This window comes from Nannobrachium achirus, assembly GCF_963921795.1.
Source record: "Nannobrachium achirus genome assembly, chromosome: 24".
NCBI lineage: Eukaryota > Metazoa > Chordata > Actinopteri > Myctophiformes > Myctophidae > Nannobrachium > Nannobrachium achirus.
Genome location: NC_137831.1, coordinates 11,731,628 through 11,753,074, shown reverse-complemented (window position 1 = coordinate 11,753,074; position 21,447 = coordinate 11,731,628). Strand labels below are relative to the sequence as shown.

Here is a 21,447-nt window from a genome sequence, read left to right as displayed (position 1 = left end):
GGACCACCCAGAAGCAAAATTTGAGTTACAAATGTTCGCTTTGAAAATACATATATTCAAAGATTTGCACACATTTTCACGACTTTTTCAAAAATAGCAGATCTACAAGCTCGCAGCGCAGCACTCGGTGCCGCGCTGTGAGCTTGTATATCTGCTATTTTTCACTGGTTAAAGCATTCAATAATTCTAGGCCTAAATGGGTTAAGTCATTTTTAACACATATTTTACTTAAAGGGGCACTCCACCACATTTCAACCTATGTTCATATAATTGGTCCTCACTCAAATCTTTTTTTTTTTTTTTTTTTCTCAGAGGGGGGCTGTGGGCAGGTCAGAAACCCATCGTCTTGTGACATCATCGATTGCCAATCCAGCTTATAGAAACTGCAGGCTTTCTATTCCTGAAAAGTTGCAATTTTAAAGTGGAAGCCATTGTTCTCACGATAATAAAAATCTAAATATTTTTTCAAAAATATTGATTAATTTTTTTTTTGGAAAATGATGATGTCACAAGACGATGGATTCTGAACTTCCCACAGCTCTCCTAGGAGACTTGGACTGAGTAGAAAAAAATTGTGATATTTTATCATGAACATTAGTGAGGACCTATTATATGAAGACAGGTTGAAAAGTGGTGAACTACTCCTTTAAGGAAAAGCCATCGATTCTGGCAGCCAGGGTCTCGTTAAGAGGCCAAGTTTCTGCTGCGTATGAAGGATGGAGAGGACTGAGGTGTTATAAATCCTTAATTTGGTCTCTAACTCTCTATTGATATGGAGTGGTGCAATATAGAAATACGCTGTAACAAGTAAAAGTGCAGAGTTTAAAATGTACTTGAGGAAAAGTATGAAACAACGTGTTGTGATGTGTTGTGAGCAATGAGCATGTAGACATTACAGTGGGAAGTAGGGGTACTGGATGGGCGAGAAGCTGGTTTGGATCCGAGATGCAGTGGAGTAGAAGTAAAAGTATTTGAAATTAGAAATACTCAAGTACAAATACTTCCAAATTGTATTTAAGTACGATACTTAAGTAAATATACTTAGTTACTTTACACCACTTTCCGAAAGAGAAGATTAAAAATGTGTTAATTAATGTACTTTACTTGGAAGCAGATGCTATTGCATTTCTATTGTACATTAAAATTGAAATCGCTGCAATTAAATTATGCAAAAATGGTGTGTGTGTGTGTGTGTGTGTGTGTGTGTGTGTGTGTGTGTGTGTGTGTGTGTGTGTGTGTGTGTGTGTGTGTGTGTGTGTGTGTGTGTGTGTGTGTGTGTGTGTGTGTGTGTGTGAGAGAGAGAGAGATTGGTATAACGCCTCGATGAAATATACTAATTTATACACTGAAGATTAGAAATAGTATAGACTTACTTCACACGATATATCACTGCACATTCAAGGTCACCCTGACATCACTGTTAGCAGTGGCGTCAGTTCAGAAAAAGGTAAGGTATGGCAACATGACTGGTGTCTTGCACGCGCGCACGCCATACCGCACGCATGGCGCACGCGCGCCATACCTTAGCAAGAGGCATGATACATTTATTTTAAGAAGTACATTCTATTTTTCCCCCAAAAATGTCTATGGTTATTGGGCTGGATATGGCAGTCTGGAACAGTTGTTCAACTTGGCATAATATATAGTAAATGTGCCACAATTAACAATAATGAATTGCACCTGTGCAGCTGACCTGCGGAACTTGGAATATAGGCTACTATTCTGTCAAGATGGGGAGAATAAAAGTGTGGAGAATATAATTATAATACGTTGTAAAATGTGGCGTTTGTAGTTATTTGAATGTAATTTAACAACATAACCAGCACAGATAGACAAAGAGACATTCATGGATTTATTTTTTAAAGTAACTTGTATTCTCCCCCCTGGACCCAGGGTATGGCAGCTGCATACCCCTGCCATACCCAATTGACGCCCCTGCTGTATAGGAGCCTAGAAAGCAGTGCTGTGCTAGCTGACTCAGTGTGGAATCCCTTCCATTAAATGATGTATTAGAGCTGCTTCCTGGCCTTCAAACTGTTTCATTCAGATCAGCCCAAGAGAAAACAAATTCTCTTGATTTCAGTTTGTCTTTTGTGCTTATTATTGATTTCCCATGAAGATTAGGAGTTTCATGCTTCTACGATCTCTTTATCTCTTTTTCGAAAAGTTGGCTTGTTTGTTGTTCTGATCCCAGATGGTCACTGTCTACACATTTTGTGCAACAAGTACACACATGCTGTACTGCAATGTACTGTAGAAGTGTTCCGTTACAAGCAAAAGTCTGGAATTCAAAATGTACTTGAGTAAAAAAGTACAAAAGTATCCGCCTGTTTCCGCCAGAATTTACTGTAGAATTACGTGTGGGACACAGCCGGTTAACAGCAGACATACAAGCTCACGTCGTGACGCAGATGCAACCGCCGTGAGCTTGTAGATCACACTCGGCTGCGACGCCGGAAATGCCGCGCGCCTTCTGCGCAATGCATGATGGGACTTTGGAAACTTGTGGATATTGGCATCAGTGTTGTTTTTGACAGCAGATTTTGATTTAGTTTTAGTTATAGTCTTTTGAATAAATTGTATTTTAGTTTTTGTCATAATTTAGTCACCTGAAAAGTTTTAGTTTTAGTCGAATTTTAGTCGACTAAATATCATAAGATTTTAGGCGACTACATCTACAGTTGATTTAGTCGACTGAAATGTATTTTGGCAGGCATTGATGGCATCGTAATGACTGATTTTACACTTGGTTGTGTGCTGAAAATAGCAGATCTACAAGCTCACAACGCGTCGCGCTGATCTACAAGCTCACAACGCGTCGCGCTGCGACGCGTTGTGAGCTTGTAGATCTGCTATTTTCAGCACGCAACACCTGAGAGCAACCAAACATAAAATTACTCTCTTCTCCACTAGTTCCTCTCTAACGTTTTAGTCTAGTTTTTATTTTGTTGACGAAATTGTCAATATATTTAGTCTTAGTTTTAGTCATCACAGCATAGTTTTTATTTAGTTTTCGTCAGTGAAAAAAACACAGTCGACAAACATTTTTCGTCATGGTTTTAGTCGACGAAATCAACACTGATTGGCATCAAGATGTATTTGTAGCAGCAAAAGTAAAAGTACTAGTTATGAAGAATGTCATCAGATCTACAGGATTGTGAGCGTTATACTGGAGAGACCCCATCTTGCCATTTCATCCCCTCTATTGAGCGCAGCGCTCTGGTGTCGAAGCCATCGATTCTGGCAGCCGGGGTCTTGTTAAGAGGCCAAGTTTCTGCTGCGTATGAAGGATGAAGAGGACTGAGGAGTTATAAATCCTTAATTTGGTCTCTATTGATATGGAGTGGTGTCTCCACTCTTCCAGAGTGTTTTCATGGCACCCACCGCATTGCTGCCAGGGCACATCTCCCATTTATTTCTGGTGATTGATGGACCATAGGTAGTTAAAAGATGTGACAAACTCTACTTCGTCTCCAAACTCTACTTTGTCTCCAATGATATGCAATGGAGGGAGGGCTGCGCTTCCAATGTGCATCATTTTGGTTTTAGCCCAGCTGACCTTTAGACCCAATGTGTTGGTTTCCTCTTGGTAGATTTCCAAGGCTTCTTTTTACTGATCAGGAGCGGAGCAGAATAGTTTGGTGTCATCTGCATATGCTGCCAGATCTGTTTAACCCCGGGAACATGTGCACAAGTCCTGTATGATGCCTGCAGTTAGAGGTAGTTACCTGTACATTGTTTTATGAATGAATATTTGGAAGTTATAGTGAGTCTTTACTTGAAATGTATGGATGTATTGAGTTCTAAACAAAAGGATCCTCTTTGGTAATTGGCTTAATATGAAACAAAGATTGTTCTTGGCACACATTTGCACTTGGGAAAGCCATCCCCAGAAGACTTAGTCAATACTCAAGTAAAGTACAAATACCTCAACAATGTACATAAGTACAGTACTTAAGTAAATGTACAGCTTTTTGGAAGTAAAGTCAGCATTCCCTCTCATAACTAACAGAGTAGATAGACTTTATTCTAGTGCGGTTATTTCTTTAGCTTCAAAGTTAGTATTCTATCTATTGATTAGAGATGTGCTTCTCGTCTCAGATGGCGCAACGTTTGGTCTGCTGAGCATGTGCCAATCAACCACTTTACTTCCTGAAGAAGACACATACACCTGGGCTGAATCTCAAGTTTGACATCGGCGTTCCTGCTCCTCATGTCCTTGTTTGACCTGGAAGTTCAACCCTGCCCGTCATTTTGACGGAGTCATGCCAGGTCAGAGACGGATGGAGCAATCAAGGCAAACATGGTTAATTTATGAAGATACACCATCCCGATTGGAGACACCTGATGTAGAAATCCTACATAATTTATGGACTTCATAACGGAATTGAAACTCTCAAAAGATCAGCAAAACCTTGACTCAGAAACGATGTTAACAGTTCTACTGCCAGATTTATTATTTATTTATTGGGGCTGGTGCCAGCAAAAAGCAGCTTACCTTTGCGATTTTATAGAAAATTATCTATTGATTCTTTCCAAACTAATTAATTTTACAATGGACGCTCATATGTGTACTTTATCCAAACTGACAGCAGAGGGCAGCCTTATGCAAAGAATTACTGTGAATTGGGCCGCTCCGCTTGCCATACATTCAGAGCATAGAAGTGCATTTTCTAGATCAGATCCACGGAAAACAGCCAGGAAGTGATTTGGGACTCCATTACGTGCGGTGGATTTTTGAGAGCAGCGTTACAGGAGATGTTTTTACTGTACACGGCGACGCGACCCCTCATCAGCTTACAGTCATCAGACAAGGTAAAAAGAACGAGCCGTATTGGCAGCGCGCTTGGTTCAAAATTGGGTCGAACGGGAACGTCCGAAGCAGTAAAAGAGTTAAAAGATAATAAAAAACATTTATTTACAGCGCTGTAACAGTCACACACATGTACACACATCTTACACCCAAGACCCACAAGACAAGACTGACTTGCCCCCGACCCCAACTCTCAGGTCATAATCGGCTGAAGCGAAAACGATAACACAGTCTTCTCTACCACTCTAATTAAAAGCCAAAAACTTATCTCTTTCACACAGCAATAAAACAAAGGGGCCGCTGACTGGCAGTGGCATCTATGCACTCTGGGGTTCTCGAACTTTTTTGTCTCAGGGCACCCCATGAATATTTGTTTTAATCCGAGGCACCCCTACATTATAATTTTCACTCCCAGCACCTTATATTTATAGCATATCGTCGTTGTCGGGTGGAAACCTTTTATGTCCAAAACCGTTCGTTTTGTATTTATCATCTACTAAACTAGTGAAAACAGCAGATGCAAGGCGTTGTGTGCTTGTAGATTGGCTGTTTTCACTAGTTTTGTGCGACGGTCTTAAATGATGAAGCAGGGCTTTGCTTTACCAAAAGACGTACAAACTTGAAACTTGGAGATATGAGGTTTCTGCCCGACAGTGACGATATTTTTGTGATTATGTTGCGAGGAAAACGTTGAGATAATAGCCATTTTGGTTAGAACTGACTGAAAATAACTTTGTACAAGCTTAAAATGATACTAAATATTTGTTCAAGTGTCCAAATAAATTCCAAATATTATCAAATGATCTCGCGGCACCCCTGGACTGCCGTCGCGGCACCCCAGGGTGCCCCGTCACCCACTTTGAAAACCCCTGCTCTACCTCTCCTCCCTCCCGCTTATCAGCAGCTGTGTCTCAGGCTCATGTTCTGAAATATACAACTGGTTCTCAGGACTCACACTCAAACTAGCACATGTATTCACTACTAAACAATATAACATAATAATATAATTGCACCTCATCACATCACAGGTGACATGGTACACAAATCTACTGGCTGATTGGAGGCAGAGTGACTGCACCTGGTTGTCATCCCATCATTAGCCAATCACCTTTGGCACTACAGGGCAGGGACGTGCTGGCCATTGGGAAAAGCGGGACAACTCCCGAACGGCCGGTTCATTCCCAGCCTGTCCAGGCCGGCCATTAGGAAAAAAATAAAAATAAAATGTCTGCCTTCGTTCCATTTTGGGGGCTGGGCGGCCAACAAAGTAAATCGTCACTGTCGGGCAGAAACCTCGTATCTCCAAGTTTCAAATTTGTACATTTTTTCGCAAAGTAAAGCCCTGCTTCATCATACAAGGCCGTCGCACAAAAGTAGTGAAAACAGCAGATCTACAAGCACACAACGCCTTGCGCCGCGAGGCGTTGTGTGCTTGTAGATCGCCTGTTTTCACTAGTGTAAATCATTTTTAAAATCAAACGGTTTTGGACATACAAGGTTTCCACCCGACAACGACGAAATATAACTCATGTAATTGGCCCACTGGCTTGTCACTTGTCATGAGCTAAACTTGCAAATCTTTGAGTAGCAGCAGTGCTATAGAGAGAGGGCCTCTCCAACTCTTTTTCCCGGGCTGAATCAGGGGCCCAGCACGTCCCTGTTTGGCACTAGAGGGGAAAAAAGAGCTAGAGAAGATACACCCACACACAACCTGTGGTACAGGGCTGTGACAACACTCCACCACGTGAATAGCTAACATCAACCTGGGCACCGCAATCAACTTCCCTGATTGCCAAGTGGCAACTACTGGTTAATTGGAACGCTGACGCTCATTTCCATCACAATCGGAGTAAACAACCTGTCCTGAGTACTTCTCATACACATAAACACAGGGTTCCCACGGTCATGAAATTCCTGGAAATATTTTGAAATTAGAAAAATATTTTTCCAGCACTGGAAAAGTTTTGGAATTGATCGAAGGTCCTGGAAAAAATAGCTATGCATTGTCTTTGGTTATTGATTGTGTTAATACCTCTGAAATGACAAATTCAACATTGGCGAAATTGTCAGATATTAGAGGCAGAAATTGTGAAAATAGCAGATCTACAAGCTCACAACGCCTCGCAACGCGAGGCGTTGTGAGCCACAAAACCATGTTATACAAAATTCCTCCTCTCTTAGTGCTCGTCAGGGTGCCGGGGTCCCCAGTTCAAATATGATTATTTCGGGGGTCACGGCCTGAAAAGGTTGAGAACCACTGGCATACACTGCCCGTCTTTGGGCATCGTTATTGAGCTGAATTATTATTATATAGTCCTGGAAATCGGGTTAAATATTCTGGAAAAGTTTTGGAAATTAATTGGTAAAGATAACCTGTAAACAGCCCCACTGCTGTGCCCTACGATTTCATGGATGGTTATGGGTTTGCCTGGCTCCAGCCCATAGACCCGCCCACTCTCTGAGCGGACTGCTTCTCTTGGTCTGGTGTTGTAATATGACACTAAAGTTTCTCTGGTCTCAGGCAGTACCAGACCAATGAGAGTCGGAGCCTCGGAGGTGGGGGTGGGTCTAACGAGACAAGCAAATCAGGGCAAGCCTTGAATCAGTTTGAGGAAGTGTAGCGGTTTACAGACTCGGCTGCTTACTTACAGGCTACAGCCAGCCAGTGCACTGTGGGCTCGGAGGAGAAGGAGAGGAGAGGAGAGGAGAGACTACCGCATCCAGTTTGATTCATATGTTAATTTGCGCTGTCAACACTCGACCGTTATTTTAACTTTGATATGTTAATACTACTGTAGTCCCCCGTCTGAAACGGACGATGTGAATGGTGTTTGATCAATACGAGCACTCATTCTCGCATGTGCGCGTTACTGTATGTACGGGTGTGCAGCTCAAACAAGCATGCACAGGCAGGTCCGTGTTTTTGTATGTAATCTTAAGAATAACAGTACAGTATGTACATAATCACTCTGAACTCTTCTGTGCGGACTCGCACGCAGCCGTCAGTCAGACACAACCCCTCCCACCAATCCCTCCCGTTTGAAGTCGCTTACAATGGGGACAATGTCAGACTCAAGCTCCAGCGCTGAGTCTGAAATCAGGCTAGGTTATGGGTAGCATATGTATTGGTTAGGGTTTATGCTGATAGGATTTTATGGATAGCATCTTTAATTAGGTTATACCGATAGTATGCTATGGATAGTACAGGTTAGATACAGTAGATAGATAAATACCTTTATTATTCCAAGGGGGAAAATCAGTTGCCCAGAGGCAGCACAGCAGTATAAGGTTATTTACAAAGTTACAGAGAAGTATGAAAAAGAAAAAAAAGAAAAAAACAAGAACAGAGTACACTAAGTACAGTAAGAGCAAGGTACAACAAGAAAGGGAACGAATGATATATATAAATATATATGTCACGGGTTTTTTGCGTCTCAGAGAATTAGAGAAACGGAGCGCTTGCCGTGCCGCACAGGGCGGAACAAGCGGTCGCCACAACAACGTCCTCCAGGCGGAGCCACTCGATTGTCCACGACATTGCAAGCGGCGCGAAGGCCAGCGGACCTTGGTCCTGCTCTTCGCCCCCGAGCGCCGCAGGCGCGAGTGGCCGCGAAGAGCTTGTATATCTACTATTTTTCAATAGTTAAAGCATGAAATAATGATACACAATAATGTGTACCCGTTCTAAATGGGTTAACCACCTTGACGGGACTGGACCCAGGTGTACTGTGACGAGTTTCGACCTTGTCGCAGGCAAAACGAAATCCCCATGCCTCTTGTGAACAACTCCACGTGAAGGCTGACTACTGAGTCGAGTGTTCACTATACTCGACTCGGTAGTGTACAGCGGTGGTTCTCAACCAGTGGTCCGGGGACCGCCAGAGGTCCCCGACTAAATGACGGAGAGTTGGTAACCAATTGGACCCCCTTATGGATCCTTAACTGTTGAGAGTATAAAATGTAAAACAACATTACTTAATTTACAAGAAGTCTACACAATTACAGATGCAGAAGAATTGTTATTTTGATTGATGTGTTATCAGTCCTACAGTATATGGCATTCATTTCTATATATTGTCACTGTCAGGCAGAAACCTTGTATCTCCAAGTATCAAATTTGTATGTTTTTTCGAAAGGAAAGCCCTGCTACATCATACAAGACTGCTGCTCAAAACTAGTGAAAATAGAAGATCATACACAACGCCTCAAGGTGCGAGGCATTGTGTGCTTGTAGATCAGTTCTTTTCACTATTTTAAATCATTTTTAAAACGATAAATAAAGAAACAAGCTGTTTCGGACATACACGGTTTTCACCCGATAGCAACGATAGGCTATACTATGCCTCGATCTTTAGCACCACTCAGCTGTTTTTGCCGGTTCTTTTATGTAAGGTTTCCTAGATTCCTACCCAGCCCCCCCACACACCCCCCATCCCCTTCCTCCCCTGGGAAAGTGTAAGAGACCGTATAGAGGAGATGGATGGAGTGAGTTCAGAAAGGAGGGGGGGGGGGGGGGGGGTATTACTTTCCAGTGGTGGAAAGTAACCGAGTACATTTACTCAAGTACTGTACTTTTACTTTCCTTGAGTCAAATTATCATTTTCTATGCTTTATACTTTTACTCCATTACATTACAGAGGAGGCAAATATCGCACTTTTTACCATCGATTCTACAATTAACTGATATAATTTAGCTTTAGCTTTTCGAAAATAGCCGATCTGTAAGCTCAGGACGTCGCGAGCTACACGTAGATCTGCGTAGATCACATAGACTTCCGAAACAGTTTGACAAATGACAAGATTTTTGTAGGCCTACTTTTGCGTTGGTAAGTAAATATTTTGATGTCAGTACTTTTTGTACTTTTACTCAAGTACAATTTCAAACGCAGGACTTTGACTTTGTAACAGAATATTTATATTAGGACTGGGACTTAAACTCATTCATTTAGACTAGAAGCGGCGGCCGAGCGTTTAGTCGAGGGCCGGCCTATACTCGGGAACGAAGTAAATAGGGAATGAATGCCCCACCCTTTAATGCAAACTCCATCATATCTGTTGTCATAGGACCCGTTTTGACCATCTGTTTGCCTGTGTCCAACTATGCCCATAAATGGAGGTATCTGTCTGTCTGCGTCCATTTTATGCCCATTATGGAGATCTCTGTATCTGTCTGTCTGTGTCTCTTTATGCCCATTATGGAGATCTCTGTATCTGTATGTGCCTCCCACTGCAGTGTCCCTTTTGTTCCCATGCGTCAGCTGACTCATATGGCAGACATCCTTTTTCCAGGTATAGCTCTCGTAAACCGATACTTGCCATTGACAGTGCATTGTTGTACTGTCTTCACGCTTCACACATTTCTGATCAAGGAAAAGGTCCATAATAGCTCGTGGAGGCTTTGGGGGGATTGAGCCTGGTTTGTGATTTTCGGGGTCGTAAGGTCAATCGGAGTTGCAGCAGAAACCCTTTCTCTCCTCTTTCCATACAAAGGCACCGCAATGTGAGCATTTGGGACAGAAACGGTGAGGTGTTGCTCAGCATGTGTCTGTCCTCTTGAAATAAGTCAGTATCTTGATACCGTGCTAGATTCCGTTTGGCATGGCGCACTTGTTCCAGTCGTGCACATTGAAGTTCCTGCTGGTGCGCACTGTCCCTTGCCTGCCGCCTAATTTTTTTTTCTCTTTTTCCTAGGAAGCTGGTTCCGTCAGATCCCCAATCTGTTTGATTAGATAGGTTTTCTCGTCGTTGAACGGCTCGTCCTCGGTGCGGTCCTCCTGGAAGTTGCTCAGGAATTCAATTAATTTAGTCTGATTCTTGAGGAGGATGTCAAGGATTGGCTGTGTCTTGTTCGGATGCGCCACAAACACCTTGAAGACGCGGAAGGCCTCGAACTGGATGTTAGGACTCTTGTCCCTGAGCATATTCATCGTCAGCTTGAGGTTCTCCGGCTTGCTGATGTAACGCCTCGTCACTGTGACGTTGTGTCTGTCCAACAGCAGCTCGCACAGCAACTTTAGCGACTGCCTCTTTGTGACGTAGTTCTCAGAGTGCAACAGCTTCTCATAGTCTGCAAAAACAGCATCGTAGTTCTGTTCTAGGTACTCGGCCACCATCGCTTTGTGTGTCGTCAGAAGGTCCTTAAATGTGGCGAAGGCGTCAGCGGCGACGTCGAAGGTGGACATCTCCACGTAGCCGAAGAAGCAGTGAAAGTGCTCCGAGTGCAGCACTATCTTGGCCAGGGGCTCGTGGCGGATACACTCCCTCAGCATGATCCCACAGTTCAAGGCCACCGGCGGCGTCCCGTACCCCCTCTGCAGTATGAAGAGGATTTCTTGATGAGAGCAGAAGTACTCAACAACGGTGGGGCTCCCCGTCCCGATCTGCCTCCTCAGGATGTTGTTGAAGATCTGACATACATCTTTCTTTCCCTCAAAGTCGACGACCTGGAGGTGTTCCACCAGCGTTATGAGTAGACCACTGTTGTAGAGTTCCTGGGCCAGCTGAGCCACTGTCTCTGTGTGTGGTTCCTTGTCATTACTGCCGTACAAGATCTCCTTCATGGACACCAAGCACTTTGACACCTCCTCAGATGCCTTGTCCGTCTTCTTGTCTTGTTTGATCAAGATAGCCAGGTTTTCTTTCAGCGTGCGGACGATGTCTGCAGGGCTCTTGTGGGATTTACCAAACAGCGGCATGGTGGTGAACTATGAACTGAGAACTATGGCTGACCTGCCTATATATGGAGGCTGACCTGCCCATATATAGAGATCCCTGATGTCATCCTGCCCATATATGTAGTCTGACCTGCCCATATATAGAGATCCCTTATGTCATCCTGCCCATATATGGAGAATGATGTCATGGACCTCCATATATGGACCTGACCAACACTGACATCATCAACTCTACATCACCCGGATCTCCATATGGCTATGGCTGACTCATTCTGACATCAGTGAATGCCAATGGTAGTCTAACCAATATGCCCATATCTCCATACATGGATCTCCATATATGGGTAACTGGTCCGATATCTATTATTAAAGGATACAATAAAATGAAAGTCCATATATGGGTATTCCCAGATGATGCCCTGTTAGGGGAACCACACTAACAGAATCCATATATGGCCAAGACGGATGGTGTAACCTCGCCCTTTAGGGTGAGGTCCCTTTTCGCCCTTAGGCGTCTTACTGGTTAATTACAGAAAATGTACCCGATTAAAACATCGACACATTTTAATCGCGCTTAGTTTTTGCACCACAGAACCTTTCTCACTGGACGAGTTTCAGGTGTACCGAGCATGCCGGTGCACCACCCAACAGATAACAAACCCCAAGGCACGCAATGGGAGTGGAAGCCAATCATCTGTTTGCTCTGCCCAGTGGATGGGAAGTTATGATAAAAAAAACTCACTCATTTACTCATTTAAAATTTAAATTAAATAAAATCGCTTCTCAGATGAAATATTTAAATGCGATTAAACATGGGATTAATTTAGATTAATTAATTATAAAGCCTCTAATTAATTAGATTTTTTTTTTATCGAGACCCAGCCCTAATTTATGTGTCGAGGTTTTGCTATTTTTACTTGAGTAAAACAAAATCCGGGTAGTACTTCTTCTGGCGCTGAGAGTAAGTATGCAGAGGGGATGGAGACGCACTGCTGGAGTCAGTCAGAGAGCTCTTTGCCTTTTCCCCTTTGGGATTACAGATGAATGGAGGTGGGGGATTGATGTGGAGATTGAGAGGAAGGGCCTCTCTCCTCCCGGCCCGCTGAATCTTTCAGACGATCCATGATTTATTTAGGCCAGTTTACTTGAGGGAGCAACGCGGAGAAGTTTGCCTCTGCTCCATCCTCCAGTTCTTTGCCTTTTTTTTCTCTCTCTTTCTCTGAAAGGAACCTCCAAACAAGTCTCCGCAAAGATTGTGTACTCCCTATTATAGCTGTTGTTTGTCCTAAGGTTACCCCTAGGTTAAGTCTCTCGAGCCAGACTGTAGCCGCCCATACCATTTTCGAAGGCTTCCATCATACAGCCTGTGCAAAGAAAGCGCTGCAAACGATCCGGGAGTAAAGCGTATGTCCCACCTCCTCCCCACTTCACTTTCATCTGTGCAGTCGCGTGCATTTGTCCGACTGTCAATCAAATTGGTTGAAGTATATATAGCTTGCTTGCTGCTCATCAGAAATGGTAACTCACACAAATTATGTTAAAAAGACATTTAAAAATATATTTTCGCGAACGGAAATGACAACCTTCTCGGTAGTTCCAGACTTTATATATCCCCTGAGATTGTGGAATAGTCTGGAAATGCGAAACAGGTTATCCCTGCATACCCCTGCATAATTAGGGACCACAGTATTCATATTCATTCATACGTTCATTCAAAACATTGGAAATGTATACTATTTTTTCTTGTATATAGAATTTGGTTCTGTATTGGGAAATGAGCGCACCTGGGTTCCCAAGGCTAACTAAGTCTAGACTTAGGTGGTTCAAATACCTTCCGAACATCGAGGCGACGTGTCAGTTACCAAGTTTTTCTGTCTCAAAAATGTACTGAAAAGCTTGTATCTTGTCCCAATGTTGACGTTGGACTCCACTGTTGACAGCTACTCTCAAGCTTTGAAAAGGATTAGGTGGAGATTTCATGATGGAGGCCATGACATGAAGGCCAAGGCCACTGTACCCTCTAAGTACATATTTCTGCCCCTCAAAAAATGAAATGCCCCGAGGCCACAGTGGCCTTAATCTGGGAATCCACTGGGTATATTGCAGGATCTGTGAGAGAGACAGTCGTCTTGGTGACACACACAAACACACTCGCGAGCGCACACACGCACGCACGCACGCGCGCGCACGCACGCGCGCGCACGCACGCACGCACGCACGCACGCACGCACGCACGCACGCACGCACGCACGCACGCACGCACGCACGCACGCACACACACACACACACACACACACACACACACACACACACACACTTGATACCATTTGATATGGGGCTATAATATCGATTAAGGAGGGGAAGATAGCCTATACCGTGGCCAGACCACCACTGGGGGATATTTTGGACAAAACCCCGTTTAATGAGTGATCCTGCGGTAAGTAGATGCCAATTCTGTCATTCTCTTGGACCTGACCTTTATTGATGGTTTGGGCTCTTGTCCTTTCCCTATCTGATTTGGGGACCTTTCCTAATGGCTGTATAATGCGTTGTTTCTGACATACTGTAGTAAACCCTGTTTGGGTTTGGGCTTCTTTCCCTCTCAGGCGTATTTGGTAAAGTCTGTTGTACTATACTGAATTTATAACATTGCATCTTTGCGTCATACAGTGCACACACCCATTTATGGGTATGCTGTATAACTGTTCTGGGAGGAGCTTAACCAATCCTCAAGAACACTCTTCCATTGAACTCAATGGACTTTTGGGGTTACAGAAAAGGTTGTATAAAAGGTCCATTGAGCTCAATGGACTTTTGTGGTCAGAAAGGGTTACAGAAAAAGTCCATTGAAGTAGCCTAACTGCTAAAATCTGCAGCTAAAATGTGACGATTTAACACACGGCCGATTTTGAGATCGCAAAGCGCACTAACTCTCCCCGTGAAGGTCTCAGAAATGTCCCCTTCCAAGACTTTTCCTAAATACTCAAGACATAGCCTATGTTCTTGTTTTTTTTCCCTTCTGAAACGTTTCCTAAGTGTGAAATAATATACGATTATACCACTCTGACTGCATTTATCAGTCAAATTGACAGGTAAATTCTCTCAATGTTTTGCCCAGGAGAGCAACACCTCCTCCCCTGCTGCCAGCGGGGGTTCTATTGTCAAACAGACAATAGAACCCCTGCTGGCAGCAGGGGAGGAGGTGTTGCTCTCCTGGGCAAAAAGGAAGAGAATTTGCCTGTCAATTTAACTGATAAATGCAGTCAGAGTGGAAGTGATTTTTTTCAGTCACCCGAGTGTTAAAAGGAAGCTAAAGCTAAAGTAAAATAACTTTACAAAAAGTTAAATCGTACATCATGCAAGTCTATTGAAGGTGGGAAAGATAGCCTATACCGTGGCCAGACCACTGGGGGATATTTTGGGTAAAACCCCTATTAAATTTGAGTGTTCCTGCGCTGGCCATCCCCGGACAACGAAAAAGGTCTGGCCTCTCAAATTATTATAAAATAAAATAAGATGAAATAATCCAAATAATGGTCCTCAATCCCCCTTTTCTGACCCCACCCTCAGTCCTCCTGGGGGGCAGGTCTCCTCAGGTCCCTGATCTGTTCGACCAGGTAGGTCTTTTCGTCATTGAACTGTTGGTCCTCCGTACTGTCGTTCTGGAACTTGCTGAAGAACTCGATGAGCTGGGTCTGGTTCTTCAGCAGAATGTCCAGGATGGGCTGTGTCTTGTTGGAGTTTGCCACAAACACTTTAAAAACGTGGAACGCCTCGAACTGTGTGTAGTGGCTTTCGTCCCGTAGCAGGTTCATCATCAGCTTCAGATTCTCTGGCTTGCTGATGTATTTCGTCATAATCGGGAAGTTGTGCCGGTAGAGAAGTAGCTCTTCCAGTAACTGGAGGGATTTCCTTTTGGTCACGTAGTTCTCCGAGTGAAGTAACTTCTCATAGTGACTAAAGAACTTATCGTAATGCTGCTCCAGGAACTCGGTGCTCAGCAGCTTGTGTCTCGTGAGCAGGTCCTTAAAAGTGTCGAACGGCTCCGAGCCGATGACAAACGCGGACGTCTCCATGAACCGGAAGAAGTCGTAGAACTGCTCCGACCACAGGATGATCTTGGCCAGCGGCTCGTGCTTGACGCATTCTCGCAGCATGATGCTGCAGTTGAGGACCAGCCCTTGGGACTCGTAGCCCTTGAGCAGCATGAACAGTATGTTCTGCTGCGTGCACAGGTAGTCCACCGTGGGCGTGTGAGCGCCGACCTGATGCCTCAGGATGCTGCTGAAGATCTGGGCCACGTCCATCTGGCCCTCGGAGGCGATGAGCTGCAGGTTGGCTATGAGGGTGCTGAGCAGCCCGCTGTGGTGGAGCTCCTGAGCCAGCTGGGCCGCGGCCTCCGCCTGGGGCTCCTTCTCGTTGGTGCCGTGCAGGATCTCCTTCATGGCCGCGAGGCTCTTCGACACCTCGCTTGTGGCCTTCTCCGACCTCTTGTCAGGGCCGTCTTGCTTCTCCAGCACCGCCATGCTCTCCTTCAGGGTGTTGACGATGTCCGCCGGCGACTTGTGGGACTTGCTGAAGGGGAAATGCATGATGGACGGCTTACCTGGGGGAGGGGGCTACCGGGAAGCGGCACACTGTCCGCTATGAATTACACTATGACAGGTATATTTGTTTGGGCAGCCGTGTTGCTGTCATAGCGGAAACAGAAAGTTCTCTAAAACCTTGACACATTTTATGATATCGCCGGACATTCCCATGTTGGCATCATAGCTGCACACTGATTGGACTATTTTGGCTACGTCATGGTTGCTATGGTAGCAGAGGCTAAAACACTTATGAAGCTTTAGCGTTAATCAGATGTCAGTCAGCTCCTTTTCCTATTCCTCATTCACAGCTCTGCTGGTCATTACGTCACACTGTCATACTCCAATCAGAGGTCATGCTCTGTAAGGGAGGGTATTTTAAATACAGCTTGCATTCACTACAGCTCTGCTTGTCTTGGATCCGAAGCTTCGGATCGGCTGCTGCTTAGCTTCCTCCTCCACAACAGCCTCCACCTTTTGATCAGAGTCTGCTGATTATGTCTGCTGATTCAAGCTAATATATCAATATCGCTATTGTACTGCTATTGTAGCCCTATGGGGGTTTTGCTTAACATTCCCTGATTTTGCCTGTAACAAGCTGCTTGGACAAAATTCAGGGAACATTTCTGAACACGGAGCCCTTTAACGCCAAGTTTAACTTTATTCCATTTGTTGCAATAAATGGTTAAACTTTGATGTGAAGTGTTCCCGGCTAAAGTTATTTACCATGTTGCTCTGTTGGATGCAAGCCATCTTGGGAAGTCTGTCCGTCTGTGTGTGTTTTGTTTTGTTTGTTTGTTAGTCCGTGGCTAATCTCGTAAACCACTAGACCGTTCAGTATCAGATTTCAGTGAGTATATTTGCTATTTTCACAAATATACTCACTGAAATGTATGACTCTGAGAATATGGCATAAATAGGGATGCGATCTGTCCCCATTCTACAGAATCCAAGGCTTTGTGAGTCAGGCCAGAGTTCCACAAGTTCCTCCATGATAGGAACTTGCCGCGTGATCAGTCTGGCAATGCCAGGCTAAAGGTTCAATCCCACCGGACAAGATTAAAGGTAAAGATAAAAAAAAATCGTTCTCGTTCTCAATTGAAGTGCATGGTAGTGTCCACACTGGACGCTACCATCCACTCCCTTCCACTTCAATTGAGAACAATATTTTTATCTTTATCTTGCCTGGTGGGAATGACCCTTTAGGTAGAGACTGGAGCTGTGTGACTCTGAGATCGTTGCTGTCGGGCAGAAATCTTGTATCTCCATATTTCAACTTCTTATTTCTTGTAAATTAATGCCCTACTTCTTCATAGATTGGCTATTTTTGCTCTTTGGATAAAAAATGAATACAGTTAAAGTAGTTAGTTAAGTGTGTCTGTGGGTTTTATAAATATTTAACCATTGAAAGCTTGTGACTAATAACTACATTGGATCCGTTGGAACACATGTTCTTTTTAACAGTGGCTCAGGCAGTGGCTCAGTGGGTCAGTGTCCAGGGGCGGAAAGTGGGACTGAGTTACTGGGGCCCAAGGTGAAGGGGCCCTAATAACTTTATCTATTGAAAAATAGCAGGTAGAGCTGCTATTTTTGAAAAGTTGTGAAAATGTGTGAAAATCTTTGAATATATGTATTTTTTAAGCGAACATTTCTAACTCAAATTTTGCTTCTGGGGGTCCCTGGAACTAAATATTTTGAGATCGGGGTCCGTGGCCAAATACATATCATCTTGGGGGTCCTTGACACACATTTTCACGATTTAAAAAAAAAATAGCAGATATACAAGCTTGCAGTGTGGCACTCGGTGCCGCGCTGTGAGCTTGTATATCTGCTATTTTTCAATAGTTAACATTCATGGGGGGCCCGCAGTGAATCCTTGTACCCAGGGCCCAGAATTTGGTGTGACGCCCCTGTCAGTGTCTCATGGAGTGGTAGAGTGGGGTAGAGTAGCCGCCTGGCAACCGGAAGGTTCCCAGTTTGATCCCGGGCCAGTTCCCAGTTCATTTGCGGGCTCCCTCAGAGTTACTGTTGAAGCTTGACTATTGTAACTCTCTCCTCACTGGCCTCCCGGCATGCACACTTAAGCCTCTCCAACTGTTCCAAAAATGCAGCGACACGATTGGTCTTTGACCAGCCAAAATTCTCACATGTCTCACCCCTTCTCCGCTCCCTCCACTGGCTCCCGGTTGCTGCCCGTACAGAATACAAAATACTGGGTTACCCTTTCACTCAGATCAGTTAACACAGGTATGCTGACAGAACCTTCACTAAAATCCCCAGGACAAAAATCCACTCATCCTAGAGAATTCGCCCTCCTGGCCCCTAAATTGTGGAATAAACTGCTTGTCACACTTAGAATAACAGACTGACTCCCTAGCTTCCGCCGTGGCCAGAAGACTCACCTCTTCAGACTCCACCTTAGCCCATAACACTTACCGTAGCACTCGCCTACCCCCAATGACCATACATGAAAGCTAGATAGTATTTTTTTAGGTTTTATATCCACCTGTTTCTGTGAGAATTTACTGTAGAATTATTTGTGGGACACTTCCGGAGAACAGCAGACATACAAGCTCACGGCGTGTCGCAGATGCAATCGTTGTGAGCTTGTATATCACTCTTGGCTGTGGCGCCGGAACTGCCGCACTCCTTCTGCGTAATGCACGATGGGACGTTGGAAAGTTGTGGATAAAGTTTTTACGGAATATGTGCTTGGCCTACCTAGGTTCCTATTTTTCTACACTTTCATACTTTTACTTTTGAATTCCGGACATTTAGTTGTAACAAAGTATTTCTGTTTGTACATTGCACTATTGATATTCTTACTTAAGTAAAATATGTGAGTGCTTTTTCCACCACTGAAAATAGGGGTTATTTTCTCTGTTGGCTCTCAGGCAAACAGCGCTCAGATTGCTCTCTGATGGCCGCTCACAAAGAGCCAGAAAGACAGACACGTCAGCCAGTGTGTGAAAGCAGTTGACGCGTGGTTCATTGTGGCAAACAGGGGCGTCACAAGGGGGGGGAAAGTGGGACTGAGCCCAGGGATGGAGGGGCCTGGAATTATTGTATACTTTAGCTATTGAGAAAATAGCATATCACTGTGAGCTTGTAGATCTGCTATTTTAGAAAAGTCTTGAAAATGTTTGCAAATCTTTGAATATACTGTATGTATTTTTAAGCGAATATTTGTAACTCAAATTTTAGTTCTGGGGGGTCCCTGGATATTTTGTGATGGGGGTCTGTGGCCAAATACATATCATGTTGGGGGTCCTTCACAAGAAAAGGTTTGAGCACCACTGATATAGAAACATACGTTTTTCATTAAACCTTAGAAGGATTTGAAATATTCAAAGATATTCACGATTTTTCCAAAATAGCAGATCTACAAGCACTCGGTGCCGCGCTGTGAGCTTGTAGATCTGCTATTTTTCAATAGTTAAAGCACAAAATAATGTGTAATAATGTGTTCCCATGCAGTCTAAATGGGTTAAACCCCTTGCCCCTATGAAGAACATTCATGGGGGGCCTGCAGTGAATCCTTGTACCCAGGCCTTGTACCAGAATTTGGTGCGACACCCCTGGTGGTGAAAGCACAGAAAGAAATCAACACAACACAGCGTGAACATCCATTCCGGGGTTGTTATCGAGTGCTTGGTGCCAGTGTTGGCTGAATCTGGATCAAAGCGGGCGCCGGGTTGATCTATTAGCCACAAAGTCATGTTGTGAGGGGGCAATTTCTGGAAATGGTTTCATCCAGAAGGGCCTCCCTTAGGATCCCTGCAAGCACACTCTGTCAACACAAGCTGACTGATGAGTTTTGAGAGCAGCTGTGACCGGAGCGTATTTCCATTGGTTTTGGGAAAATAATGTTGTGTTCAACTTGCCCACACTGTGTACAGTGGGGGCGGGGCTGACCTCAACTGAGGAGATAGTCGGGCGGTGGAAGGAATACTTTGAGGAGCTCCTCAATCCCACCAGCACGCATTCTGTGGAGGAAACAGAGCCGAGGGGCTTGGGGCTGGGTTGTCCAATCTCCGGGGTGGAAGTTTCAGAGGTGCTGAAGCAGCTCCGCGGAGGCGGAGCCCCGGGGGTGGATGAGATCCGCCCTGGGTATCTCAAGGCTCTGGATGTTGTAGGGCTGTCTTGGTTGACACGTCTCTGCAACATTGCGTGGACATCGGGGGCAGTGCCTTTGGAGTGGCAAACCGGGGTGGTGGTACCCATCTTTAAGAAGGGGGACCAGAGGGTGTGTTCCAACTACAGGGGGATCACACTCCTCAGCCTCCCCGGTAAGGTCTTCGCGAAGGTACTGGAGAGGAGGGTCCGGTCGATAGTTGAACCTCGGATCGAGGAGGAGCAATGTGGTTTTCGTCCTGGCCGTGGAACCATGGACCATCTCTTTACCCTCTCTGGGGTGCTAGAGGGGGCATGGGAGTTTGCCCAACCAGTCCACATGTGTTTTGTGGATTTGGAAAAGGCTTACGACCGTGTCCCCCGAGGTATCCTGTGGGGGGTGCTCCAGGAGTATGGGGTTGATGGCGCGTTGCTAAGGGCCATTCAATCCCTGTACCGAAGGAGTGTGAGTCTGGTCCGTGTAGCCGGCAGTAAGTCGGACCTGTTTCCGGTGGGAGTTGGACTCCGCCAAGGCTGCCCTTTGTCACCGGTTCTGTTCATAATTTTTATGGACAGAATTTCTAGGCGCAGCCGGGGGGCGGAGGGTGTCGAGTTCGGTGGCGGGAGGATCTCATCCCTGCTTTTTGCGGATGATGTGATCCTCTTTGCTGCTTCGAGCAACGACCTCCAGCTCTCCCTGGGGCGGTTCGCCGCCGAGTGTGAAGCGGCCGGGATGAGGATCAGCACCTCCAAGTCCGAGGCTATGGTTCTCAGCCGGAAAAGGGTGGAGTGCCCACTCCAGGTCGGGGAGGTGGCCCTGCTTCAAGTGGAGGAGTTCAAGTACCTCGGGATCTTGTTCACGAGTGATGGAAGGAGGGAGCGGGAGATTGACAGGCGGATCGGGGCAGCGTCCGCAGTAATGCGGACGCTGCACCGGTCCGTTGTGGTGAAAAGAGAGCTGAGCCGCAAGGCGAAGCTCTCGATTTACCGGTCAGTCTACGTCCCAATCCTCACCTATGGTCATGAGCTTTGGGTAATGACCGAAAGAATGAGGTCGCGAGTACAAGCGGCCGAAATGAGTTTCCTCCGCAGGGTGTCTGGGCTAAGCCTTAGAGATAGGGTGAGGAACTCAGACATCCGGGAGGGACTCGGAGTAGAGCCGCTGCTCCTACACGTCGAGAGGAGCCAGTTGAGGTGGGTCGGGCATCTGGTTAGGATGCCTCCCGGACGCTTCCCTGGGGAAGTGTTTCGGGCACGTCCA

At 45.2% G+C, this 21,447-nt stretch overlaps 2 protein-coding genes across 2 annotated transcripts; both read right to left on the bottom strand.

Moving 5' to 3' along the window:
* Positions 1-10,500: 10,500 nt before the first annotated feature.
* Positions 10,501-11,508, bottom strand: LOC308280065 (calcium-binding protein 39-like; the record flags this gene model as incomplete). The annotated part of the gene is made up of 1 exon (XM_080720325.1): positions 10,501-11,508. The coding sequence occupies one exon, from the start codon at positions 11,506-11,508 to the stop codon at positions 10,501-10,503; it is 1,008 nt and encodes a 335-aa protein (XP_080576451.1).
* Positions 11,509-15,053: 3,545 nt separating this feature from the next.
* Positions 15,054-16,079, bottom strand: LOC308280084 (calcium-binding protein 39-like; the record flags this gene model as incomplete). The annotated part of the gene is made up of 1 exon (XM_080720346.1): positions 15,054-16,079. One exon carries the CDS (start codon positions 16,077-16,079, stop codon positions 15,054-15,056), a length of 1,026 nt encoding a protein of 341 aa, XP_080576472.1.
* Between the last annotated feature and the right edge of the window lie 5,368 nt (positions 16,080-21,447).